General features: G+C 46.2%; 1 protein-coding gene across 1 annotated transcript in view; it reads right to left on the bottom strand.

Annotated features, from left to right (window-relative positions):
- The window catches only part of PMF1 (polyamine modulated factor 1), a 26,871-nt gene extending 2,972 nt beyond the window's left edge, over positions 1–23,899 (bottom strand). Inside the window, exons 1-3 of the mRNA XM_018046288.1 lie at positions 23,713–23,899; positions 1,878–1,983; positions 753–853 (exon numbers count right to left, since the gene is read on the bottom strand). Of these exons, the coding sequence (XP_017901777.1) occupies positions 753–853; positions 1,878–1,983; positions 23,713–23,873 (368 nt within the window). The 5' untranslated portion in view covers positions 23,874–23,899. The remainder of the gene's footprint in view (positions 1–752; positions 854–1,877; positions 1,984–23,712) is intronic.

Raw genomic sequence — 23,899 nt, 5'->3', positions numbered from 1 at the left:
GGAGCTCCGGCCGCTGTGGTTTCGGTGGCCTCAGCTCTGCACTCCCGTCCCCAGGGCCCCGCTCCCTCCTGCCCAGGACAGCCAGGCAGCGGGTCTGCCCCCAGAATCTCCTGTCTTAGTCACTGGCAAACCTCTGGCATGAAAAACAGTTCTGGGCGTATAGTAAATGCTCCTAAAGTATTTGTTGAATGAACAAATGAATAAAAACCAGATGCCCTGGGCCAGACTAATCGACCTAAGAGTCCAAACGTCTCTATTCCACCTCATCCCACTACCCTCCACCCTCCCTCTACCCTCTCTCCCACAGGCCACGGGGGTGCTGAAACAGCTGCCTGGTAGGATTCTCTCATCCCAGTCACCTCAACCCCCAGGATGACATGCGTCTGCCCCCAGCTCTCCCTCCCCAGAGCGGCTATGCGTTTGTCTCTCTGTGCTGGGGCACTGTCTGGTGTTGGTCCTCTCCACCTGTCCCTGTCACAGGGTCCTCTCAAGGGCCGTGAGCCCACAGTCTCATGCACGTGGTTCCACCAGAAAAGCTCCTTCAAAATGCTGAAATGCTGGGACTTCCCGGGTGGGCCAGTGGAAGCCTGGGTTCCATCCCGGGTCACAAAAGTCGATCCCACATGCCGCGCAACTAAGATCCATCCAGCACAGCCAAATAAAAAAGAAATTTTTTTTTTAACATGATGAAATGCTGCCTCTTTCCCTATGAGACTGCCTGTGTCCAGGGGAGCAGGCAACGCCCTTCTCACCAGGCTGGCTCCTTGCGGTCTTTGCTTTCTTCCACAATCGTGTCCAATGCAATCAGGACAGCTTCCAGGTTTCCCTCAGCTTTGATCTCAGAGATTTCCTCCTGGAGGGAGAACAGGCAGGAGCTATAATGATACTAGACAATTCCATATGCTGAACTACTAACGGCACTTAGTAGAATTCCGGCTGACTTAGATTCTGTCTTCACAGAAGCATGCCAACTTTCCCACATGTGACTTCTGTAAGCACGGAAGCGCAACACAGAAAACGCTGTAAGAGCCTGCGTGGGCTTCCCTGGCGGCCCCGTGGGTCAGAGTCCGCCTGGCAACGCAGGGGACGCCGGTTCAATCCGCGGTCCAGGAAGACCCCACATGCCACACGGCAGCTAAGCCTGCGTGCTACAACTACTGAGCCTGTACTTTGGAGCCCATGAGCTGCAACCTCGAAGCCTGTGTGCCACAAAGCCCGCGCTCTACCACAAGAGAAGCCGCTGCAGCGAGAAGCCGAGCCTCGCAACGAGAGAGTAGCTCCCACTCTGTACAACTAGAGAGAGCCCACACTCAGCAACAAAGACCCGGCACAGTTAAAAAAATTTTAAGAGCCTGCAGCAATACTCCCCTCCTGCCCATCATCTCTGAAGGCTGCACACCGCGCGCCCCCGGCTGACAGTGCACACACGTTCTGACGCTTAACGAGGCCCATCCTGGAGGGTGCCAGCATGGAACTGAGACTCCCCAGGGAGAGTTATTGGAATCCTGTCCTTTCCTGTGGCCCCTCCAGTATGCAGTTCCCATGAATTCAACCACTTGCTAAACGCCTCCTCTGTTCCAGGCTTTGCAGCAGGTGCTGGAGAAACAGAAAGAAGCAGAACCAGGCCTGCCCTTGCTGAGCTCCCAAGGTCAGGTGGGACAGCAACTATGACCACCGTTCCAGCACGGGACAAGGAGACTGGAGACGCCCACATCATCTGGAGGGAAGGGAAGGCGGTCACTGCAGCCCCTGGGCACAGAGGACAGTCCTGGGGACTGAGGGCAGACGGGGGCCGAGGGCACCCTGCCCTCGGAGGGCTGATGACCTGGAAGACAGGACCCGAACCAAGAGTGCCTGCAGGGATTCTTGCCACTCACCTGGATAGAAGTCTGCAGCTGAGTTACAAACTTGTCATGGATGCGCTGGGTCATCTCAGGCTGCAGCTGGTAGAAGCTCTTGTAATAGTCAGTGAACCTCTGGAAGCTGGTGGGAGGAGAGAAGGCATAGGCTGGATTCAGAGTCATCAGCTGGCGCCTGGGCAGCGCTGCCCCTCGTCACAGGGCTCGAGGCCTTGTCTCCTTCATGACTCTGGCTAACGGCAGTGGAGGCAGAGTCTCATCTGCAGCTCCGGTCACTGAGGATGGCTCAGCCCCTCCAGTCTCCCCACTTCCTCTCAGCAGAGCCCCGGCTGAGTTCAGGTGTCCCCCTCTGAAGGGTGGGTCACAATCGGGCCAGCCACGGTACTTAAACTCGACCTTACCAAGCATCAAATCACCAGGAGAGCTGATGAAGACTCAGACCACTGCCCTGCCCTCATTCTGAACAGGCTCCCAGGCGATGCTGATGCTGCTGGTCTGCGCCCCTCACTTTGAGAATCTCTGGTCCTTCCAGTGCCCTTGCAGGGCTGCATTAGGACAGGGTATGTGGACGCTGGGAGAGGTTTCCTTACCCCTAAAAAGAGCCACACAGAAAGAGCTGATGCCCGTTCTGTGGGCCTTAACTATACCCAGGTGAGGTTCCAGCCCCCAGCAACCACGGGGGCCTGGCCTGGGAGCAGAGTTTCTACCCTAAGGAGGCGGAGCAGGAAGAAGGAAAGAACCGGGCCTCAGAACATCATCAAGCTGCTGGAAACATCAAGCTGGAGCCATCCTACCTCAGGGCTTCTTGTTAGTGAGGTAATGGATTTCTCTTATTGTTTGTGCCATTTAAAATCAGGGCTCTGTCACTGGCAGCTGACACACTCCTTGTAGCTGCAAAGGTCAAAGGGTGCCCAGTACACTCCCGATGGCTGGCTCCTCTTCGACAAAGGAACTGAAGTAACTGAAACGAACTCTCATGGCTGTTTCCTCTCCCCCCTCCACCAGTCTCTGCCTGCTCTCTCAGGCTCTTCCCCTCCACAAGTGTTCTCTTAGCATCTGCTATGTGCTGGGTGCTCCGGGTCAGTGAGGCTGGCACGGGCCCCCTGGTGCTTCCAGTGGAGGAAGAGATGGCAGGAAGTACATAAACTCACATGTGAACATGGGGATGGTTACTAGTGGAGGGTGCTTGGAGGGAAAAGGGCCGGGAGTTAGGGGCTCAGAGAGTACACCGTGGGGATCACCTTTAAGTGTGGGGGTGGTCAGTGAAGGCCTCTCTGATGAATGTCAAGGGACCTGCAAAAAGTGGCTGAGGAGGTGTCCTGAAACACACCCCGAGGCTTCACTGTGGGCTCAGATAGTCCTCAGCCATCTGGGCCAGCTAGGGGCTCTGGACAAACAGGACGTTAGGTATCTGGAGCCCAGTGCGCAGGCCCCGCCGCAGCCAGGGCGTCGCTGCTGGGTCCTCCCTTTCTCACGGCTCTGGGCCTCCTGGCCCATTCCTGCCACCAGAACAGAGCCCTCTGAGGCAGACGCAGAGAGTGGCGCAGCGGTGTGCCGGAGCCAGCTCCCAGTGGCTGCAGGAGGCAACCGCTATATTGCCAGGAGATCTGTGAGGCAGTTGTTAAACACAGTAATTACTGAAAATTAAATTATGCAAGATCACAACGGATTATACTAAAAACAAAGGTACTGGGGCTTTCCTGGCCGTGCAGTGGCTAAAACTCTGCGCTCCCAGCGCAGGAGGTCCGGGTTTAGTCCCTGGTCACACAACTAGACCCTGCACGCTGCAACTAAGATCCAGCACAGCCAAATACATACATAAGCATTTTTCAAGAAAACCCACAGAGGTGCTAACTGCTCAAAACACACACTGTCCAAGTCATTCTACACATCTCCCTCTGCTCCGGAGGCCGACTCCATCCACGGCCTCCCATCCGTGGAAGCACTGCTGCCTGTCCCCCCTCTGCTGCATGTAGAGACGCTATGCTGCTAGGCTTATTTACACCTAGGAAGCGGGCAGACCCCGCAGGCCAGGGCTTTATTTCTGGAGAGCTGGCTGTACGCATCTACCAGCACACCTCTGGCTACGGGCGACTGTCTCCCATCCTCTTGAGGGTACACATTTGGTATCCGCGCACCTTGGGGGCAAAACCAAGGTACCAAATACAAAGATGACAGACGTCCTTTCACCCTCAGCAGAGCCCCAGACATCCTGTTGTTTGGCCGCTGGCCCCACGAGCCACGCAGTCTGCGGCTACATGGAGGAATGTGGAGGGACACACGACGCCTGACAAAGCGCGGCTGGAACGGAGACCGGGTAATTGTGGCTTGAAATGGGTCTGGCTCAGAAACGGGAGATCCTGTTCCTCCTCCCAGCCCACTCGCCTGGCGCATCTGAGCTGGGTGCATCTGCTCTCAGCCCAGGCTGGCAGCAGACAGGGCCCAGGGCAGGGGTAGGATAATTCTGCTCACCAGTGCCGCTGGTCAACTCTTCTGGCGTCCCCTTCCTGGTCTGTGAGATCAGTGAAAGTGACGGACCCAGAAACACGCACACTGATACAAACACACAATACAGAAAACATGCTCCGAGGATGTGGAGGGAGGACAGTCAGGCTGGAAGCGGGGAGGAACATGGTTTCTTTTCTTTCAGTTTCACTGAGATATAATTGACATATCGCACTCTGTAAGTTTAAGTGCACAGCATAATGACTTATATATACTGGTAAATGATTACCACGGTAAGTAAACATACACCATCTCCGAAACAAAAAGGACTTCCCTGGTGGATCAGATGATAAAGAATCCGCCTGCAATGCGGGAGACCTGGGTTCAATCCCTGGGTTGGGAAGATTCCACGGAGGACGGTATGGCAAGCCACTCCAGTATGCTTGCCTGGAGCATCCCCATAGACAGAGGAGCCTGGTGGGCTACAGTCCATGAGGTCACAAAGAGTCAGACATGACTGAGTGACTAAGCACACACAGAGAGACAAAAAAGAACACTGGATTTTCCTTGTTATGAGAACTTGTAGAATCTGCTTTTTAAACAGCTTTCACATATACCATATAGCAGTGATAACTGTAGCCATCAAGTTGTGTGGCGTCCCTAGTACTGATTTATCTTATAACTGGAAGCCTGTATCTTCAGACCACCTTCTTCATGCACTGCCTTCTCCCCTCAGCCCCCAGGGATTCCTTTCTTGAGAGCCAGTGCAGACTTGGGAATACTGGGAATGCTCTTGTAAATTTCCTGAAGAAACACACTCACAGAGAAATAGGAAAAATGATGCATTTTAGAAAACATTCACGGCCACTCCCGCCAAGTGTCAACTTTTATCTTCTCATGTAAATTCTAGTATCTCTGTGGATAGGGATGCCATCCACAATGGCGCTGGGATGTCCAGGGTAGCCAGAACAGTGTTAAATACACAGCAGCACTCAAGACAAGCTGCAGACCAGGTGAGTGCGACTAAGCTGAGGCCCAGGCTGCGCGGCCTCAGACGTGGTCCATTCCCAGCCACCTCCCCTACCCTGGACCCTAGGGTACCAAGGCTTGGGCTGCTTGATCAGAGGCGCCCTCTCCACAGAGCATCTCCATCAGCCTCTCTACCAAGCCCTCCTGTGCCCTGTGCTGGAATGGTCTTCTGGCCTTGGCCTCCCAAGAGTACACAAGGGGCCCTCCAGCTGTCTATGCCAGGTGAGTGTGCCAGCTCTAAGGACTGCCTGTCCTTTTGCCTGGGTTCACATCCTACCTCTACCACTAATCAGCTGAGTGACCCTGGACGACTTCTTTACCTTTATAAGCATCACTCTCTATCTCCATCAAACAGAAATAATAACTATCCATAAGTCACAAGATTACTGGTTAAATGAGGTTAAATATGTAAACACTTAGTACAGTGTACAGGGAAATGCTCCATGTTAGCTTCAATTGTTATCACTATTTTCAAAGCAACAGTCCTCACCACCCCCTGAAAAGTGCAGAACGCAGCCAGTGACTGTTCCCCAGGGCAGGGAAGTCTGAAAAAGGCAGGGGCTTAGTAAAGCATCTTGACTGCGACTGCATGTGCACCACACTGTGGTCCCACAAAATCGGCCGCATTTTTCATCAATGAAAGTATTTTCTTATTGGAGTATAACTGCTTTACAATGTTGTCACTTTCTGCTGTGTAAGAAGTGAATCAGCTGTGTTTACACATGCACCTGCTCCCTTAGACGCCCCTCCCACCCCCGCCGCACCCCACCACTCTAGGTCCTCACAGACCACCAAGCTCAGCTCCCTGGATTACACTGCAAGTTCCCACCAGCTGCCTGTTTGATACATGGCACTGTATTCACATCAAACCCCATCTCCCAATTCACCCCACCCTCTCCTCCCCCGCCACCCGCTGCTGCGCCCACGAGTCCACTCTCTGTCTGTGTCTCTGCTCCTGCCTTGGAACTAGGCATCTGCACCATTTTTCTAGATTCTTCATACACACTGGCTATACATAGAAAACACATATATCGTTAACATACGATATTTGTTTTTCTCTTTCTGACTTAAACTCTGTTCTGTATAGCAGATTCTAGGTCCATCGACACCTCTCCAATGACCCGATCCCGTTTCTTTCTGTGGCTGAGCAGTATTCCACTGTATACACGTGCCGTGTCTTCTTTACTCATTTCTCTGTCGATGGAGCCTGAGGTTGCTTCCATGTCCTGGCTATCATAAACAGTGCTGAAAGTAACTGTTCAAAACTGCATTTACTGAATTTCAAAACAGAGATGACTACACACTAACTGATTTTAACCTGTTTTTTTCTCTTATTATCCAATATCTGAGACACCATCACTGTTCCTGAACTCATCGAAAAAGCATGTCATTCACAGCACTAAAAATTCACTGCAAGGACTTCTCTGGTGGTCCAGGGGTTAAGATTCCACATCTCTAATGGGGGCCTGGGTTCGATCTCTGGTCAGGGAACTAGATCCTGCATGCTGCAACTAAAAGTCAGTGTTTCCAAATATAAAACAAAACAAACCCAAACAACCTCACTGTAAACTGAGTTTTCACATATGTTTAACTTAAAATATTTAAGGCCAGAATCAAGCTCTGGTGGCTAGTCAATCTGTCAGTTTACAGACGCAGATAAATTGTGCAGGAATGGAAAGTCAGAGGCACAGACAAGTAAACATGTGTACTAGATGGAGAAGGAAATGGCAGCCCACTCCAGTGTTCCTGCCTGGAGAATCCCAGGGACGGGGGAGCCGGGTGGGCTGCCGTCTATGGGGTCGCACAGAGTCGGACACGACTGAAGCGACTTAGCGGCAGCAGCAGTGCTAAAGAAACCTGGTGTGGCCTCCTCCTCCACGGTGCCCCGCTTGCTGCCTGCCTGTTCCACAGACTGTCCACCAGAGGGCGGGTAAGAGCCGGCGTTTTCGCTCAATAAAGGCATGGAGGGTGAAGACAGACCAATACAAATATACAGAAGCTGGGGAGCATTGTCACAGAAACCCATGCTCGCCACCCGCCACCTGTACAGCCGCCCTGCTTTATTAAGAAATGTTTCTCTAAAATGAAAAAAAAAAAAGAAAGAAAAGAAAAGAAAGAAATATTTCGCTGCTTGGTCTTTCCCCCTCACCCTTTTCAGCCTCAGGACTGAGAAAGGAAGAGGGAATAAAAACCAGAAGTGTTCCCTGATGAAAGTAAGAGGTCAGTTAGCTGCATGTAAATCCAGCCAGAACATCTGCTCACACCATACACAAAAATACACTCAAAATGGCTTAAAGACTTAGATATACGACCTAATACCAAATAACTCCTAATACAGAACATAGGCGAAACCTTCTCTGACATAAATCATACCAATGTTTTCTTAGGTCAGTCTCCAAAGGGAACAGAAATAAAAGCAAAAATAAACAAATGGAACCTAATCCAACTTACAAGATTTCGCACGGCAAAGGAAATCAGAAACAAAATGAAAAGACAACCTACAAAGTGGGAAAAAATATTTGCAAATGATGTGACCAACCACAGGGCTCCCTGGAGGAAGAAGTGTCCGAGAGCAGCAGGAGTCTGTGAGGGAAGGACAGAAGGCCCGGCAGCAGCATGAAGATCAGAGTGTACGCACGCCTGGGGGTGCAGATGCCGTGACGAGAAACACGCTCGGGGCACCGCCTGAGCCAGGCACTGTTCCAAGCCCTCTATACGAAGCAACGCACTTAGTCCTCATGATAACTGAGGAAGGGTCTGTTCTCACCATGCCCATTTTTCAGATGCAGACGCTGAGGCAGAGAGGAGTCTGCCCAAGGTCACAGAGCTGGGACATGGTGGAGCCATCAGCTCTGGGTCAGGTGTCCTTGGCCTCCAAGACACACAGTCTGCAGGCTGGTGGGTCAGACACACAAAGTCTATACCGTATCATGATAGAAAGAGCTGGAAGAGGGGGCTTTGGGCAGGGGTGGGACAAGATCAGATCTGTATGTTAGAAACCCCCTCTGGCTGCTGGGAGGGGGGACTAAGGAGGCACAGCTGAGCTGACGGCTGACTCGAGCAAGGCTGACACAGCAAGGACAGAGTGAGATGGGTGATCTGGGAACACACGAAGAGCAGACAATCAGCACGATGGGCTGGAGCCGCACACCACAGTCTGGTGAGTCACAACCACACTTCAGAAACTAGCCGCTGCCAGCCGCACGCATCATCTGCACATTCGAAGAGCGTGAGATATTTCTGAAGCACTTAATCAGAATATTTTAAATATCAAACCACTCTTTTTCCTGTGAAGAACTGCTGCCATGAACACCAACAGTCGCTGCCGTGCGCTCAGAGCTCTACCAGTTCACGTACATGTGCGATTGGCTCTCCTTCCTCGGTCCCTGCCAGACACAGGCTCCAAGTCAGTTTCTACAAACCACCCTCCACAGCATGTGTCGGGCAGGAAGACGGGACCGGACAGGCACTGGGCCGGGCTGGCACCTCAGAACTCAGGAACGGCCGGTCACCTCTCCCTCCCTCAGTGCCCCCGGGACGGACACCACTCGTGGCACCGCTGCTGGGGGCTGTGGGTACCTGCGGCAGATGGGGCGTTCCCCCCAACAGTGCTAACTTCAACCGGGGCCCCACCAACACCAACTCTAAGCAACTGCCTCTCTTGGCGGGCCCTGATTTACAACAAAACACAGCAAACCTCATCTACTTGCTCTAGCTAAACAGGAAAACAGCTGTTTCTCAGAAGGTCCAGGAGGCTGTATGGACAGAGAAGAACCCTTCGTTTTCAGAAGACAAGGGGAGGTCGCATGTGATAAGCTCCAGCAGGGCCACATTTCTATGTCCTGAAGCCTGAGAGAGGACAGATTCGGACGTCTCTGCCTCATGATCCAGTGACAGGAAGACACCCTAACGGAAGACGGGGGTGTGGGTCTGCAAGACCTGACAGCCCAGCAGGGCCAGTATCTTCCAGTCACCCTGGAGTGTATCATGTAATCTGCCCCTCTGGTCAAGCTAACATGGATGGAAAAATATGAGTTGTAGGGGAATCCAATCTGCACTTTAAAATATCCCTTAGGCTAACTGACATGTGAACAGGCCAGCTTTTACTATGCAGAGATTCCTGTCCTCTGTATAAGTCCTTGGTCTTTGGGATTGAGGACTTTCAGTGACTCGGGAGAGGGTCAAGCATTTGGACACATCTTAAAAGGCTGTATTCATACATGACATTTGTTGAGCCCTTTCTATGTGGAAGCCAGCCATCAGTTCCTACTTAACTGAATGAGGGGAAGGGTGTTCTAGCAATGAGGAAAAGCAAGTGGAAAGAGCGGGCGGCAAGGGTGCGGGACAGCAGCAGCTCTCAACGCCTAAAAATTTACGTGCGTGTGTTTGCACACCAAGTGTGCCCTGCTGCACACCCACGGCCCTGACCATGGCTGGAGAGATGGGAAGGGCCAAGGCATGAATGGCCTTTACACTAAGCTAAGAAGCTGAGCAGTCCTGAGCCAATTCGACATTATAAGCAGAAGGACATGCTCAAATCTGAGCCATAGACTGGAGGGAGGGAGCAAGATTGAGGATGGAGGGCCATTTTGGAAGCTGGTGCCACAATTCTATGAGAGACAGTGAGGGCCTGGACTGAAGCATTTGCATCACGATGGAGAGGAGACTGAGGAGAGAGGCTGAAACCAACAGGGCATGGTGGCTGACTGGAAGCAAGGGGTCAATGAGGAATCCCAAATCTCTGGCCTAGAGAATGAGTAGGATGGTGGTATTTTCAACCAATTTGGGGACCACAGAGGGAAGAGAAATCCTGTTTTGCTGAACGTGGTGGTTCTGTGGGACACCAAGTGGAGATTTCTAGTAGTAGACTGTTAGAGACAGAGGCCTGAAGCTCGGGAGACAGATGTGGCTTGAGAATCCTCACTTATTCCAAAGCTATTTACTGAATGTTTACTATGTGCCAGGCACCATAATAAGCAATGAGCAGAGAGTGATGAATAAGACAGATAGGATTCTGTCCTTAAGGATCTTACATTTCATGTGGGGAAGACAGACCACAAACAGACAACAGAACAACATGCTGTGATAAGTCTTTACAAAGGAATAAAATAAGGTGTCGTGATGAAGAATAACTAGGGGAGAAAGGTGGCTTTAGAGAAGACCAAGAAAACCATCTCTGGCAGAGCAAACATCAAGTGCAAACACCCTGAGGCAGGAAAGCTCTCGCAGTCTAGGGAATGAGAAGGTCAGGATGACCAAGCACAGCTGCAGAGGGGAACAAGAGGCAGGCAGGGGCTGGAACACGCGGGGCCTTGAAAGCCACGGCACGGAGCGATGAACAGCCACTCAAGGGCTTCCAGCACAGCAAGATGTCAAACGTGTGATCTGCACACGTGCAGGTGAAGCAGGAGAAGGGCAATGCTCCCACATTTAAGGGACAAGTGGACGAAGAAGAGCCCAGGAAGGAGCAGCCAGTGAGGCGAGGGGCAGAGAACGGTGTCGGAAGCCAAGGGAGCAATTTCAAGGACAGAGAAGTGGTTAACAGTGTCAAATGCTACAAGGAGAGCAAGTCATGTAAAGATGAAAAAAAAGTCCAAAGTATTTAACAACAAAGAGTTATTCTTGACCTTGAAAGGAAGGTTTTAGGAGAATGGTGTCAAACTCCCCTAAGCTGAGGGAAAAAACTGGAGATGGAGAACTAGATGCTGGGAAGGCAGAGCCCCGAAGTCACAGCCTGGGGTGTAAAGGGGAGGACACTGGGGTGTAAAGGGGAGGGAGCTAGGAGGAGGCAAGACCAGGCATCTCGGCCGAGTCTTCAGATGTCTGAACTCCTGCCTGGTGTCTCTATTCTCTCTGTGAACCAGGTGTTGAGGTCGTTTTCAGTGAGCGTGTAGAGGTAGCAGGGGAAGGGCCTGAGGGACAGGATAAAGATTTTAAATATTAATACTTCTGCGGAGAAGGGGAAGAGAGCTGACTGGAGACATGAGGATAATGAGCTCTCTGAGGGCCTAGATGAATTCCAAGAACATGACTGTGTGGAAGCACCATTTTCCACCATGGGTGAGACTCCACAGCTGCTCAGAGGTTGAGTGCAGGGCCAGAGTGCAGACAGGATCCTGAAGGTGGGTTTCACAGCTGGTGGGTTGGAAGGATGAGGGGGCAAAGGAGCTGAGATACACAAGTGTGGCTGCCTTGCACCTCCAACTGAACCTATCCAAATAGAGGTCTTGATCTCCAACCCCAGACTCATTTCTCTCCCCCAACTCATGGGCGAGTGTTTCTTCCTCGTCTCAGTAGATGGTGAACCTGCACTCAATCACCATCATGAAGAGTCAGCACCCTCCTGGAGGTCCCCTCCCCCTCGCCTTTCCTTCCAATCCAATCCGATTCTATCTCTTATCGGCTCACATCCACCCACTTCTCTCATCTACACTTTATCTGGACCTTTTCACCCCAACCATGCAGTCAGCATCCCAGGTTCAGGAACGTGACCTGACAAGTAGGGCAGACAAGATGATTTAGACTCAGAAATAATGGGAACAGCTTCAAAAGTAAAAAAGCTCAACACTGACCTGATAATTGTCGTCTTAGAGTAATAAAAAATATAACACATCAACTAGTCAACTATAATTTTAATATGACTAGATACAAATTATATTTCATATGGGATACAGACACTTTTCTCCCCACGACATAACCTAATTTTTAAACTTACCATTATAACATGGTCATTTTTTCCATAAGTATTATTCAAAATATAACCCCATAGTCATGTGGCATAGGAGATCTTAGTTCCCCGACCAGGGATCAAACCTGCACACCCCAGGCAGTGGAAGCATGGAGTCTGAACCACTGGACTGCCCTCAATAGCATCTTATTAGACAGTTATTATACTTACATAACCACCATCCTTCAAATGTGGAACATTTTTGGTGGTTTTCAACTATTTTCTACTGAACATGCTGCACGGATATTTTTTGTACTTTTTATTTTATGATGTAAATTTTTTGACAATTTTATTTTGAAATAGTAATATTAGAGGAAGCTGCAAAGAAATGTACTCTCCCCAATGTTAACATCTTACACGACCATAGTACAATATCAAAACCAAGACGCTGACCTGGTACCATCCACAGAACTCATTCAGATTTCAACAGTTAGACACACATTTGTTTGTATTTGTGTATCTTTACCACACGTGAAACCTCGCATAACCACCACCTCAGTCAAGATACTCAATGCTTTTTAAATATATTTGTCATGATATGGGTTGAGGTTGCAAAAAAAAATCAGAGTGTAGAAGCCTAGAAAGACCTTACGGCAATCCTACCAACAATCTATTAATATCCTGCACAGCAGTCAGAGTACCTTTAAAAGATCAATCACTGTATTCAGAGCATTACAAATAAATAGATTTTTAAGCCCATGGAGAGCCATCTCCTAAATACACACACACATACACACAAAAGAATCAGTCATGCCTTAAAAACATCAATGACTTTCCATTTCTCTTAGAATAAACTCTCTTGCATCTAACAGAAAATAATAACCTCTATATATAATGTAACAAAGACAGACAATGGGAAAAAATAGATATAAGCAATTGTGATGAGAGATTTTTTCTTTTCTTAATTTAATGTATTTTTAAAAAATTTTTAACGGAAGGATAATTGCTTTACAGAATTTTGTTGTTTTGTGATGAGAGATTTTTAAGATGAAATGAATGGCATAATCAAGACCATTTTTAAAACGAGCATATTCTCTCTCCATACACACACACACATGCGCGCGCGCGCACGCATGCACACACATGTAGGCCACATCTTGTGGCATGTGGGATCTTAGTTCCCAGACCAGGGATCAAGGAACCTGGGCCTCAGGCAGTGGAAGTGGAGTCCTAACCACTAGACCACCAGGGAATAACTAAAATACTTTGACTGTAAAATTTAAAAGCTCAAACTAATAAATAAAATAGAATTCTATACCCAGGAAATAGAAACTATATGTTCTTTTCAAGGATACATGGAACATTCACAAAAACTGCCCATAGACTTAGCCATAAAGAGTCAGAATGTCAAAAATTCCCACAAAATCAGCATCACACAAACTGTTGTTTCACCACAACATGATAAAATTAGAAATTACAACACAAGGATAACTCTTTAAGAATTACATGTCTGGGAGCCAAATAACATACTACTAAATAATCACTGGGTTACAGAGGAAATGATAAGGAAAATTACAAAGTACATAAAATTAAATGACAATGTCTATATGTCAAAAAATGAAATTGGATCGCTTTCTCATACCATACAAAAACTACCTCAAAATGGGTTAAAGACCAAAATGTCAGAGTTAAAACTATAAAAGTCATATAAGAAAATATACGTACAAATCGTTATGACCTTGAATTACACAATAGTTTCTTCAGTTCAGTTCAGTTCACTCAGTCGTGTCCGACTCTTTGCGACCCCATGAATCGCGGCACGCCAGGTCTCCCTGTCCATCACCAACTCCCGGAGTCTCCTCAAACTCATGTCCACAAGTCGGTGATGCCATCCAGCCATCTCATCCTCTGTCTTCCCCTTCTCCTCCTGCCCCCAATCCCTCCCAGCATCAAGGTCTTTTCCAATGAGTCAACTCTTCGCATGAGGTGGCCAAAGTATTGGGGTTTCAGCTTCACCATCAGTCCTTCCAATGAACACCCAGGACTGATCTTTAGGATGGACTGGTGGGACCTCCTTACAGTCCAAGGGACTCTCAAGAGTTTTCTCCAACACCACAGTTCAAAAGCATCAATTCTGTAAAGTCTGACACTGTTTCCCCATGTATTTCCCATGAAGCGATGGGACCAGATGTCATGATCTTCGTTTTCTGAATGTTGAGCTTTAAGGCAACTTCTTCACTCTCCTCTTTCACTTTCATCAAGAGGCTTTTTAGTTCCTCTTCACTTTCTGCCATAAAGGTGGTGTCATCTGCATGTCTGAGGTTATTGATATTTCTCCTGGCAATGGTTTCTTAGATGACACTAAAAGCTCAAGCAACCAAAGAAAAAATTCTTTGCAATTTTAAATCTAAATAAATGTTAATAAATAAATAATCTAAATGCAACTGTGGACGTGACTGGCGATAGAAGTAAAGTCTGGTGCTGTAAAGAACATTGCATTGGAACCTGGAATGTTAGGTCCATGAATCAAGGTAAATTGGAACTGGTCAAACAGGAGATGGCAAGAGTGAACATGGACATTTTAGGAATCAGTGAACTAAAATGGGCTGGAATGAGCAAATTTAATCCAGATGACCATTATATCTACTACTGTGGGCAAGAATCCCTTAGAAGAAGTGGAGTAGCCATCATAGTCAACAAGAGTCCAAAATGCAGTACTTGGGTGCAATCTCAAAAATGACAGAATGATCTCTGTTCATTTCCAAAGCAAACCATTCAGCATCACAGTTATCCAAGTCTATGCCCCAACCGCTAATGCCAAAGAAGCTGAAGTTGAACGGTTCTATGAAGATCTATAAGACCTTTTAAAACTAACAACACCAAAAAAGATGTCCTTTTCAGCATAAGGGACTGGAATGCAAAAGCAGGAAGTCAAGAGATACCTGGAGTAACAGGCAAGTTGGGCCTTGGAGTACAAAACGAAGCAGGGCAAAGGCTAACAGAGTTTTGCCAAAAGAACACACTGGTCATAGCAAACACCCTCTTCCAACAACACAAGAGATGACTCTACACATGGACATCACCAGATGGTCAATACCTAAATCAGACTGATTATATTCTTTGCAGCCAAAGATGGAGAAGCTCTATACAGTCAGCAAAAACAAGACCAGGAGCTGACTGTGGCACTCCTTATTGCCAAATTCAGACTTAAATTGAAGAAAGCAGGGAAAGCGACTAGACCATTCAGGTATGACCTAAATCAAATCCCTTACAATTATACAGTGGAAGTGAGAAATAGATTCAAGGGATTAGATCTGATAGACGGCCTGAAGAACTATGGACAGAGATCCATGACACTGCACAGGAGGCAGTGATCAAGACGATCCCCAAGAAAAAGAAATGCAAAAAGGCAAAATGGTTGTCTGAGGAGGCCTTACAAACAGCTGAGAAAAGAAGAGAAGTGAAAGACAAAGGAGAAAAGGAAAGGTATACCCATCTGAATGCAAAGTTCCAAAGAAGAGCAAGGTGAGATAAGAAAGCCTTCCTCAGTGATCAATGCAAAGAAATAGAGGAAAACAATAGAATGGGAAAGACCAGAGATCTCTTCAAGAAAATTAGACAAACCAAGGGAACATTTCATCCAAAGATGGGCACAAGCAAGGACAGAAAGTTATGGATCTAACAGATGCAGAAGATATTAAGAAAAGGTGGCACGAATACACAGAACTATACAAAAAATATCTCAAAGACCCAGATAACCACGATGGCATGATCCCCCACCTAGGGCCAGACATCCTGGAGTGTGAAGTCAAGTGGGCCTTAGGAAGCATCACTACAAACAAAGCTAGTGGAGGTAATGGGATTTCAGTGGAGCTATTTCAAATCCTAAAAGATGATGCTGTGAAAGTGCTGCACTCAATATGCCAGCAAATTTGGAAAACTCAGCAGTAGCCACAGGACTTTCAATCCAATTTGGGATTTTTCATTTCAATCCTAAAGAAAGGCGATGCCAAAGAATGTTCAAACTACCATACAACTGCACTCATCTCACATACTAGCAAAGTAATGCTCAAAACTCTCCAAGCGAGGATTCAACAGTATGCGAACCAAGAACTTCCAGATGTTCAAGCTGGATTTAGAAAAGGCAGAGGAAGCAGAGATAAAATAGCAAATATCTGCTGGATCATAAAGAAAGCAAGAGAATTCCAGAAAAGCTTCTACTTCTGCTTTATTGACTACGCCAAAGCCTTTGACTGTGTGGATCACAACAAACTGTGGAAAATTCTTTAAGAGGTGGGAATACACGACCAACTGACCTGCCTCCTCAGAAATCTGTACATAGGTCAAGAAGCAACGGTTAGAACTGGACATGGAACAATAGACTGGTTCCAAATCGGGAAAGGAGTACGTCAAGGCTGTATCGTGTCACCCTGCTTATTTAACTTATATGCAGAGTACATTATGCGAAATACCGGGCTGGATGAAGCACAAGCTGGAATCAAGATCGCCGGGAGAAGTATCAGTAACCTGAGATATACAGATGACACCACCTTTATGATAGAAAGCGAAGAGGAACTGGAGAACTTCTTGATGAAAGTGAAAGAGGAGAGTGAAAACGCTGGCTATGAAACTCAACATTAAAAAAACTAAGATCATGGCATCCTGTCCCATCACTTCATCATGGCAAACTGATGGGGAAACAATGGAAACCGTGACAGACTTTATTTTCTTGAGCTCCAAAATCAATGCAGATGGTGATCACAACCATAAAATTAAAAGACACTTGCTCCTTGGAAGAAAAGCTATGACCAACCTAGATAGACAGCATATTAAAAAGCAGCTGCTGCTGCTGCTAAGTCACGTCAGTTGTGTCCAACTCTGTGCGACCCCACAGATGGCAGCCCATCAGGCTCCTCCGTCCATGGGATTTTCCAGGGAAGAGTACTGGAGTGGGTTGCCATTGCCTTCTCCAATTAAAAAGCAGAGACATTACTTTACCGACAAAGGTCCATCTAGTCAAAGCTATGGTTTTCCCAGTAGTCATGTATGGATGTGAGAGTTGGACCATAGAGAAGGCTGAGCGCCGAAGAATTGATGCTTTAGAATTGTGGTGTTGGAGAAGATTCTTGAGAGTCCCTTGGACTGCAAGGAGATCCAACCAGTCCATCCTAAAGGAAATCAGTCCTGAATATTCAGTGGAAGGACTGATGCTGAAGCTGAAGCTCCAATACTTTGGCCACCAGATGCGAAGAACTGACTCACTGGAAAAGATCCTGATGCTGGGAAAGATTGAAGGCAGGGGGAGAAGGGGGCGACAGAGGTTGATGGTATCATAGACTCAACAGACATGAGTTTGAGCAAGCTCTGGCAGTTGATGGTGGACAGGGAAGCCTGGCATGCTGTAGTCCATGGGGTTGCAAAGTCAGATGTGACTGAGTGACTGAATTGACTGAATCTAAACTGGATTTCTCAAAATTAGAATTCTTACCAGCTAACAGTAAAAAGACAAATAACCCAATTAAAAAATGAGCAAGGAATCTGAACAGACATGTCTTCAAAGAAGATATCCAGAGGTCAATAAGCACATGAAATATGCTCAGCATCATTAATCATTAGGAAAAGGCAAATCCAAGCCACTATGAGATACCAACTTACACCCACGAGGATGACTACTGGCTATAATAAAAAAGACAGACCTAACCAGTATTGGTGAAAATGTGGAGAAATCAGAACCCGCCATCTACTGCTGGAGTAAATGCAAAATGGTACACTTGCTTTGGAAAATAGCTTGGGAACTGCTGAAAAGTTAAAAATAGAGTTACTATACAATCCCCCATTTTCACTTCTAGGAATACCCCCAAAAGAACTGATAACATCTGTTCACAGATGTTGATAACAGCACTATTCACAATAGACAAAAAAGTAAAAACAATTCCAAACGTCTATCAACTGATGAATGGGTAAATAAAATATGATATACCATACACTGGAATTATTATTCAGTCATAAAAAGGAATGAAATACTGATACATGTCATAACACAGACGAACCCTAAAGTCATCACGCTTTGTGTAAGAAGCCGGACACACAAGACGACACGATGTATGGTTCCACTTAAATGAAATGTCCAGAAAAGGCAAATCCATAGAAACAGAAAGTAGATAACGGTTATCAGGAGCTAGGAGACTGGGGTGAGAAATGGGAAGTGACGGCTAAACAGTACAAAGTTTCCGGGGTGATGAGAATGTTCTGGAATTAGAGTGGTGAAGGTAACACAACTTTGTGAGTATACCAACTGCACACAGTGAAGGGCGAATTTTACGGCATATGAAATAAATCTCAACTTAAACAAAGACTCGAAAATATTAGAAAGCAGTAATTACATGAAAATGTACAGTTTTAAACACACTTTTCAGGAGACAAAAGACTGAAAAAGAAGAGTTAAATGGTCAACTCAAGAACTTCAGGGAATTCCGTGGTGGGCTTTCACTGCCATGGCCTGGGTTTAATCCCTGGCGTGGAAACTGAGGACCTGCAACTTGCAACCAAAAAAAAAAAAATTGGGAGGAGACTAATAAAATAAATCTAATTTTAAAAATTAAGATAAGGATAGATTCCAAAGATAAAGACACAAGATATAACCTCAAAACACATGAAAAAATTTTTAAAGGCTAATTCTTTAAAAAGATGAATAAGAACTCCGGCTACTAAAGTCAAAAACAAAGAAACAGCATGTACTGGAAAAAGAGGAAATAATGAAAATTAAATAATTTAAAATAGTTCAAGAGACAAAATTTCGGGGGGAGGGGGAACCTGTAATATGGTAAATCTGTCTTAAGAAGAAATAACATCTAAACAGATTTGTAGTCATTATAAGAAACAGTAACACCAAAAATCTGCAACAAACACTGCCCAGACACTTTATGGACACGACCAAAGATGCCCACTGCATCCCTGCTGCTTAACATAATACTGGCAGGCCTCAACAATCCAGAAAGCTTCAGGCATAAATGAGCTCTTTCAATCTTTTGAAGCACAGATAATCCTGATTTCATATAAACAATTCCAGGAGAGGAATATATGTGGCTAATATATCTTTGATTCTATAAGCTGATAAGGATGGTGTAAAAAAAAAAAAAAAGAAACTATAGTCTCATTTCACTTCAGTTCACTTCAGTCGCTCAGTCGTGTCTGAATCTTTGCAACCCCATGAACCGCAGCACACCAGGCCTCCCTGTCCATCACCAACTCCCGGAGTCCACCCAAACCCATGTCTATTGAGTTGGTGATGCCATCCCACCATCTCATCCTCTGTTGTCCCCTTCTCCTCCTGTCCTCAATCTTTCCCAGCATCAGGGTCTTTTCCAATGAGTCAGCTCTTTGCATCAGGTGGCCAAAGTATTGGAGTTTCAGCTTCAGCACCAGTCCTTCCAATGAATATTAAGGACTGATCTCCTTTAGGATGGACTGGTTAGATCTCCTTGCAGTCCAAGGGACTCTCAAGAGTCTTCTCCAACACCACAATTCTAAAGCATCAATTCTTCAGTGCTCAGCTTTCTTTATAGTCCAGCTCTCACATCCATACATGACCACTGGAAAAACCGTAGCCTTGACTAGACGGACCTTTGTGGGCAAAGTAATGTCTCTGCTTTTGAATATGCTGTCTAGGCTGGTTGTAACTTTCCTTCCAAAGAGTAAGCATCTTTTAATTTCATGGCTGCAGACACCATCTGCAGTGATTTTGGAGCCCCCCAAAATAAAGTCTGCCACTGTTTCCACTGTTCCACTGTTTCCCCATCTATTTCCCATGAAGTGATGGGACCAGATGCCATGATCTTCGTTTTCTGAATGTTGAGCTTTAAGCCAACTTTTTCACTCTCCTCTTTCACTTTCACCAAGAGGCTCTTTAGTTCTTCTTCACTTTCTGCCATAAGGGTGTTATCATCTGCAATCTTAATTCCAGCTTGTGCTTCCTCCAGCCTGGCGTTTCGCATGGTGTACTCTGCATATAAGTTGAATAAACAGGGCTACAGTATACAGCCTTGATGTACTCCTTTCCTGATTTGGAACCAGTCTGTTGTTCCATGTCCAGTTCTAACTGTTGCTTCCAAGAGCTTATAAACATTGATCTAACTAAATCTAACTATACATTTTAAATACATCATATTCAAGATTTATTCCAAGAATGCAGAGACAGTTTAACGTCCCTAAAATCTACCAATGTAGATCATAAACATTAACAAACTGAAGAAAAAGGACAAGATCTTCCTGAGGAAGAAAACATCTGATAAAGTTCAACCCCTAATCGTGATCTTCTTAATAATTCTCAGAAAACTAGAATGAGACAGGGACTTCCTTAATTTGCCAAAAATATGTACCCAAAACTGCAGAACCCATATGCACTGGCACAAAGAGAGGCAAATAGATCAGTGAGACAGAAGAGAGACCCAGCGGCACAATATGCAGAGGGACTTGCCGTGTGGTAAAAGGGGCTCCATAAAGCAACGGAGATGAATGAACTGCTTAGTTGGCAATGACTAGGAACACTAAAAAAAACTAAGAGTAACTGAAGCTACCATTTTACACCTGTGATCACACAGATCACAGACTGAAAGAGTAAAATGATAAAACAGCCAAGAGAAGAAAACACGGCCTATCAGCCTTGTGATCTGGGTGTGGGTACAGCCTCTATAAGCAAGATACCATAAGCACAGGCCAAAAGATTAAACACATGGCTTACATGAAAATTGAGGGTTTTAAAATGCACATTGATTAGGTGACACCTAACAATTTATTAGGACTGTTTGAGGGATGTGGAGTTAGTGCAAAGGCTGAGTAGAGTCATGAGTATCCACATAGCTTGGGAGAAGGCCCCCTGGGATGACTACATTTCTCTTTCTGCCTCATTTTCCTGGGGTAAAGTGTAAACGATTAAAATCTGCAATTCTAATTTAATTAAGGATTTCTGTTACTCAAAGGACACGATACAGAAAGCTAATATCTCATAGAGATAGCTATTTCCTCTTCAGTCTAAAACTGACAAAAGGATTGATATCTAGACCATACTGGGAACTCCAGCAAATCAATAAGATAAAAAACCCAATTTTTTAAAAAGTAAAAAAAAAAAAAAAAAATTACAGGAAATAAGTAGGCAGTTCTCAGAAAAGGAAGTCAAATGACTAATGAGGTATACAAAGAATTGCCCACACCTTATAAGGAATTAAAAATGTGCAAATTAAAATAATAATGAAATACCCTTTTCACACCTTCAGAACGGCAAACATTAGAATGGTGAATATAGGAAGAGCTTTTCCGGAAAGCAATCTGACGAAACATAGGTAGATGTAAACCCTTGGATCCAGTGATTTCACTCCACTGTACACCTCAAAGAAATTCTAGCACCAGTCTGTGAGGGGAGGTACCCTGGCATAATCTGTGGAGAAGGGAGTTAGAAGCAATCAAGAGTTCATGACTGGGAATGGGCAAGTGCTGGACGTACGTCTATCATGAAATGATAAACAGCACTGAGAAGCTATGAACCACCTGCATTTACAGTCTATGGTTCTATCTTAAAAACAAAAGACACGCAGCACGATTATGATTCATATAAACTTAAAACCTATATAAATTTACAGACGAAACAAGACACCTTACAAGGGCGCAAACTGATTCAAATGTCAGGTCCTTGCACTTACACTAAACCAGACCCATCCCTATTGCGCTCTATTCCTTTTCGCTGATTTATTTTTCTTTATGGCACAAGAAAGTCTATTCCATAAGAGCAGGGACCTTCCTATCTTCAGCACTGCAGTATTTCCAGTTCCTAACACAGAGCCTGAGACACTAGAGATATCCAGTAAATATCTGCACATGAATACATGAAAAAAATGGAGGACAAACAGCTAATGGAGAACAGGGCCTATGGGGAGGGGCGAGGAGGGCAAGAATGAGCAAGAGAAAGCCAATCAATCGATCAATAACAGAGCTTGCCTGGACATATGATGATGGTGTGTCATGAATGGTCCGTAAAAATGATTATAAATTATTCATCGAAGTTATTACTATGGAAACTGAGCCCTGCTTGATAAGCCTATCCCCTGCCTGTCCAGCCTCCTCTCGTTTTACTCTCACTCTGCTACTTCCTAGGATGCCCTGACCATTTCAAGGCCTTTGCACAAGCTGTTCCTCTAGTTCTTCAGAAGGCTGGTTCCCTCTCATTCTTCAAGTTTCAGATCCATTTCACTTTCTCAGAGCGGAATCCCTATCTTATCTAATGTTTCCCTTTCCCCTGAGCTGCCTCTGCATTGCCTTACCAAGCTCCGTGATGATTTTGCTTACTTCACATCTCCACATGTTGAAGGCAAGCTCCAAGACAGCGGCCTTGTTTTATTGTACCCCCAGCGCCTGACATCGTGTCTGGCACAGGCACTTAAATATTTGCTAAGTGAATCAATGAGTGATGAGATGGATCCTAAGGTCTCTGTAGGAAACAGTCCTACAACTAGGAAGGACATCAGAAGATGAGAGTCTTGACCAGGTCAAAGAACAGAGGTAGTGGGGACATAGAGGGTGGATGGAGAACAAGCTGTGGTCAAACCCCTGAAGGGTCTGGTAACAGTGTTTCAGCACTAATGTTCTGGGGTATGGACCATGGAGGAAACTCGCCCATTAAAGTGTCCAATACTGCTGTGACAGGCTGGGACCTGGGTCCCTTTGCTGCGATGCTTGCACCTGGGCAGAAGTCTCCTCAAGCAGCAGAATACGAAGAAACCATAAGGGACTAAAACTGACCACATACACGCACACTTAATGGCAAGTTATGAATGAGACACAAAAAGACCAAAAAGCCAACTGTTAATTCTGGGCTGTTGGAAGTAAAAGCTGGGTACTGCACATGATTCCGGCACGCAGCACCACTGAAGGGGTAGGCAGAACACTTAAGCCTCCTCTCCAAGCTGGACCAATGGATCCACCCCTGTCCTCTCCGCATTTAAGGGACCAGCTGCCTCTCCCACAGGAAAACCAGCTAGGACTCCTACTACAACTTTTTTCCAAGCCCTCCTGCTGCACCACAAGTCTCAATAAATGCTTGCCTGAATTTCTCCTCTTACCAATTTCTATTGGTTCAAGTGTTCAATAACCCACGTCAGTAACATTGTTCATAGACAGTAGACCGGAATCGTTTCTTTCTATTGTAAGACATTCAGTCCTCACACCCACCCAGTGAAGAACGTATTACTATTTTCATAATAAATTCTATAATTCTAATGCTTTCTACATGCCCGGCACTGTTCTAAAACCCTTACGACTATTTACTCATTTAAATCTCGGAAAGACCCTATGAGAAAGGTACTATTGTTGCTATTTTATTCACGCTGAACAGAAGCACAGAGCAGCTCAATCTTTTTCATTTTAAGTTGGGCCATGATTTGAACCCTAAATCTAATTCGAAAGCCTGTAACGTTCCTTCCAACCACCTATAATCAAAACCAGGTTTACTGGCGAAAGGAGTAGCTAGAAGTCCTAGCTCTGCTCCACCGTACCTGCGTCAGCAAAATAACCAGTGACCGCGCCCCCCCCAACATCCACGTGACTCAGCTCTTTGCCCCAACCCTCCCATCACGGGCCGTCCTGATCTCGCGAGGTTTAGATTCCAGTGGGACAACAATCTACAACGAGATTTTACACTCAGCCTCACTTCCTCTACCTTACCTCCCGGCAGCGACCAACTTCTGGAGGAAGGTGTCCACCATGGTGTCGAAAAGCTTCACCCTCGAAATGATAGTGCCGGGGCGCGCAGATTCCTGAGACAATTCCTCGGGCCCTTTTTCTTCACAGCCGCTGCCTACGTTGACGCTGCTCGCTTCGGCCATGTTGAAATAGAACCGCCAAACCCGGA

Source organism: Capra hircus, chromosome 3, assembly GCF_001704415.2.
Source record: "Capra hircus breed San Clemente chromosome 3, ASM170441v1, whole genome shotgun sequence".
Classification (NCBI taxonomy): Eukaryota; Metazoa; Chordata; class Mammalia; order Artiodactyla; family Bovidae; genus Capra; species Capra hircus.
Note: the sequence above shows the minus strand (reverse complement) of the source record. Positions and strands in the feature narration are given on the sequence as shown.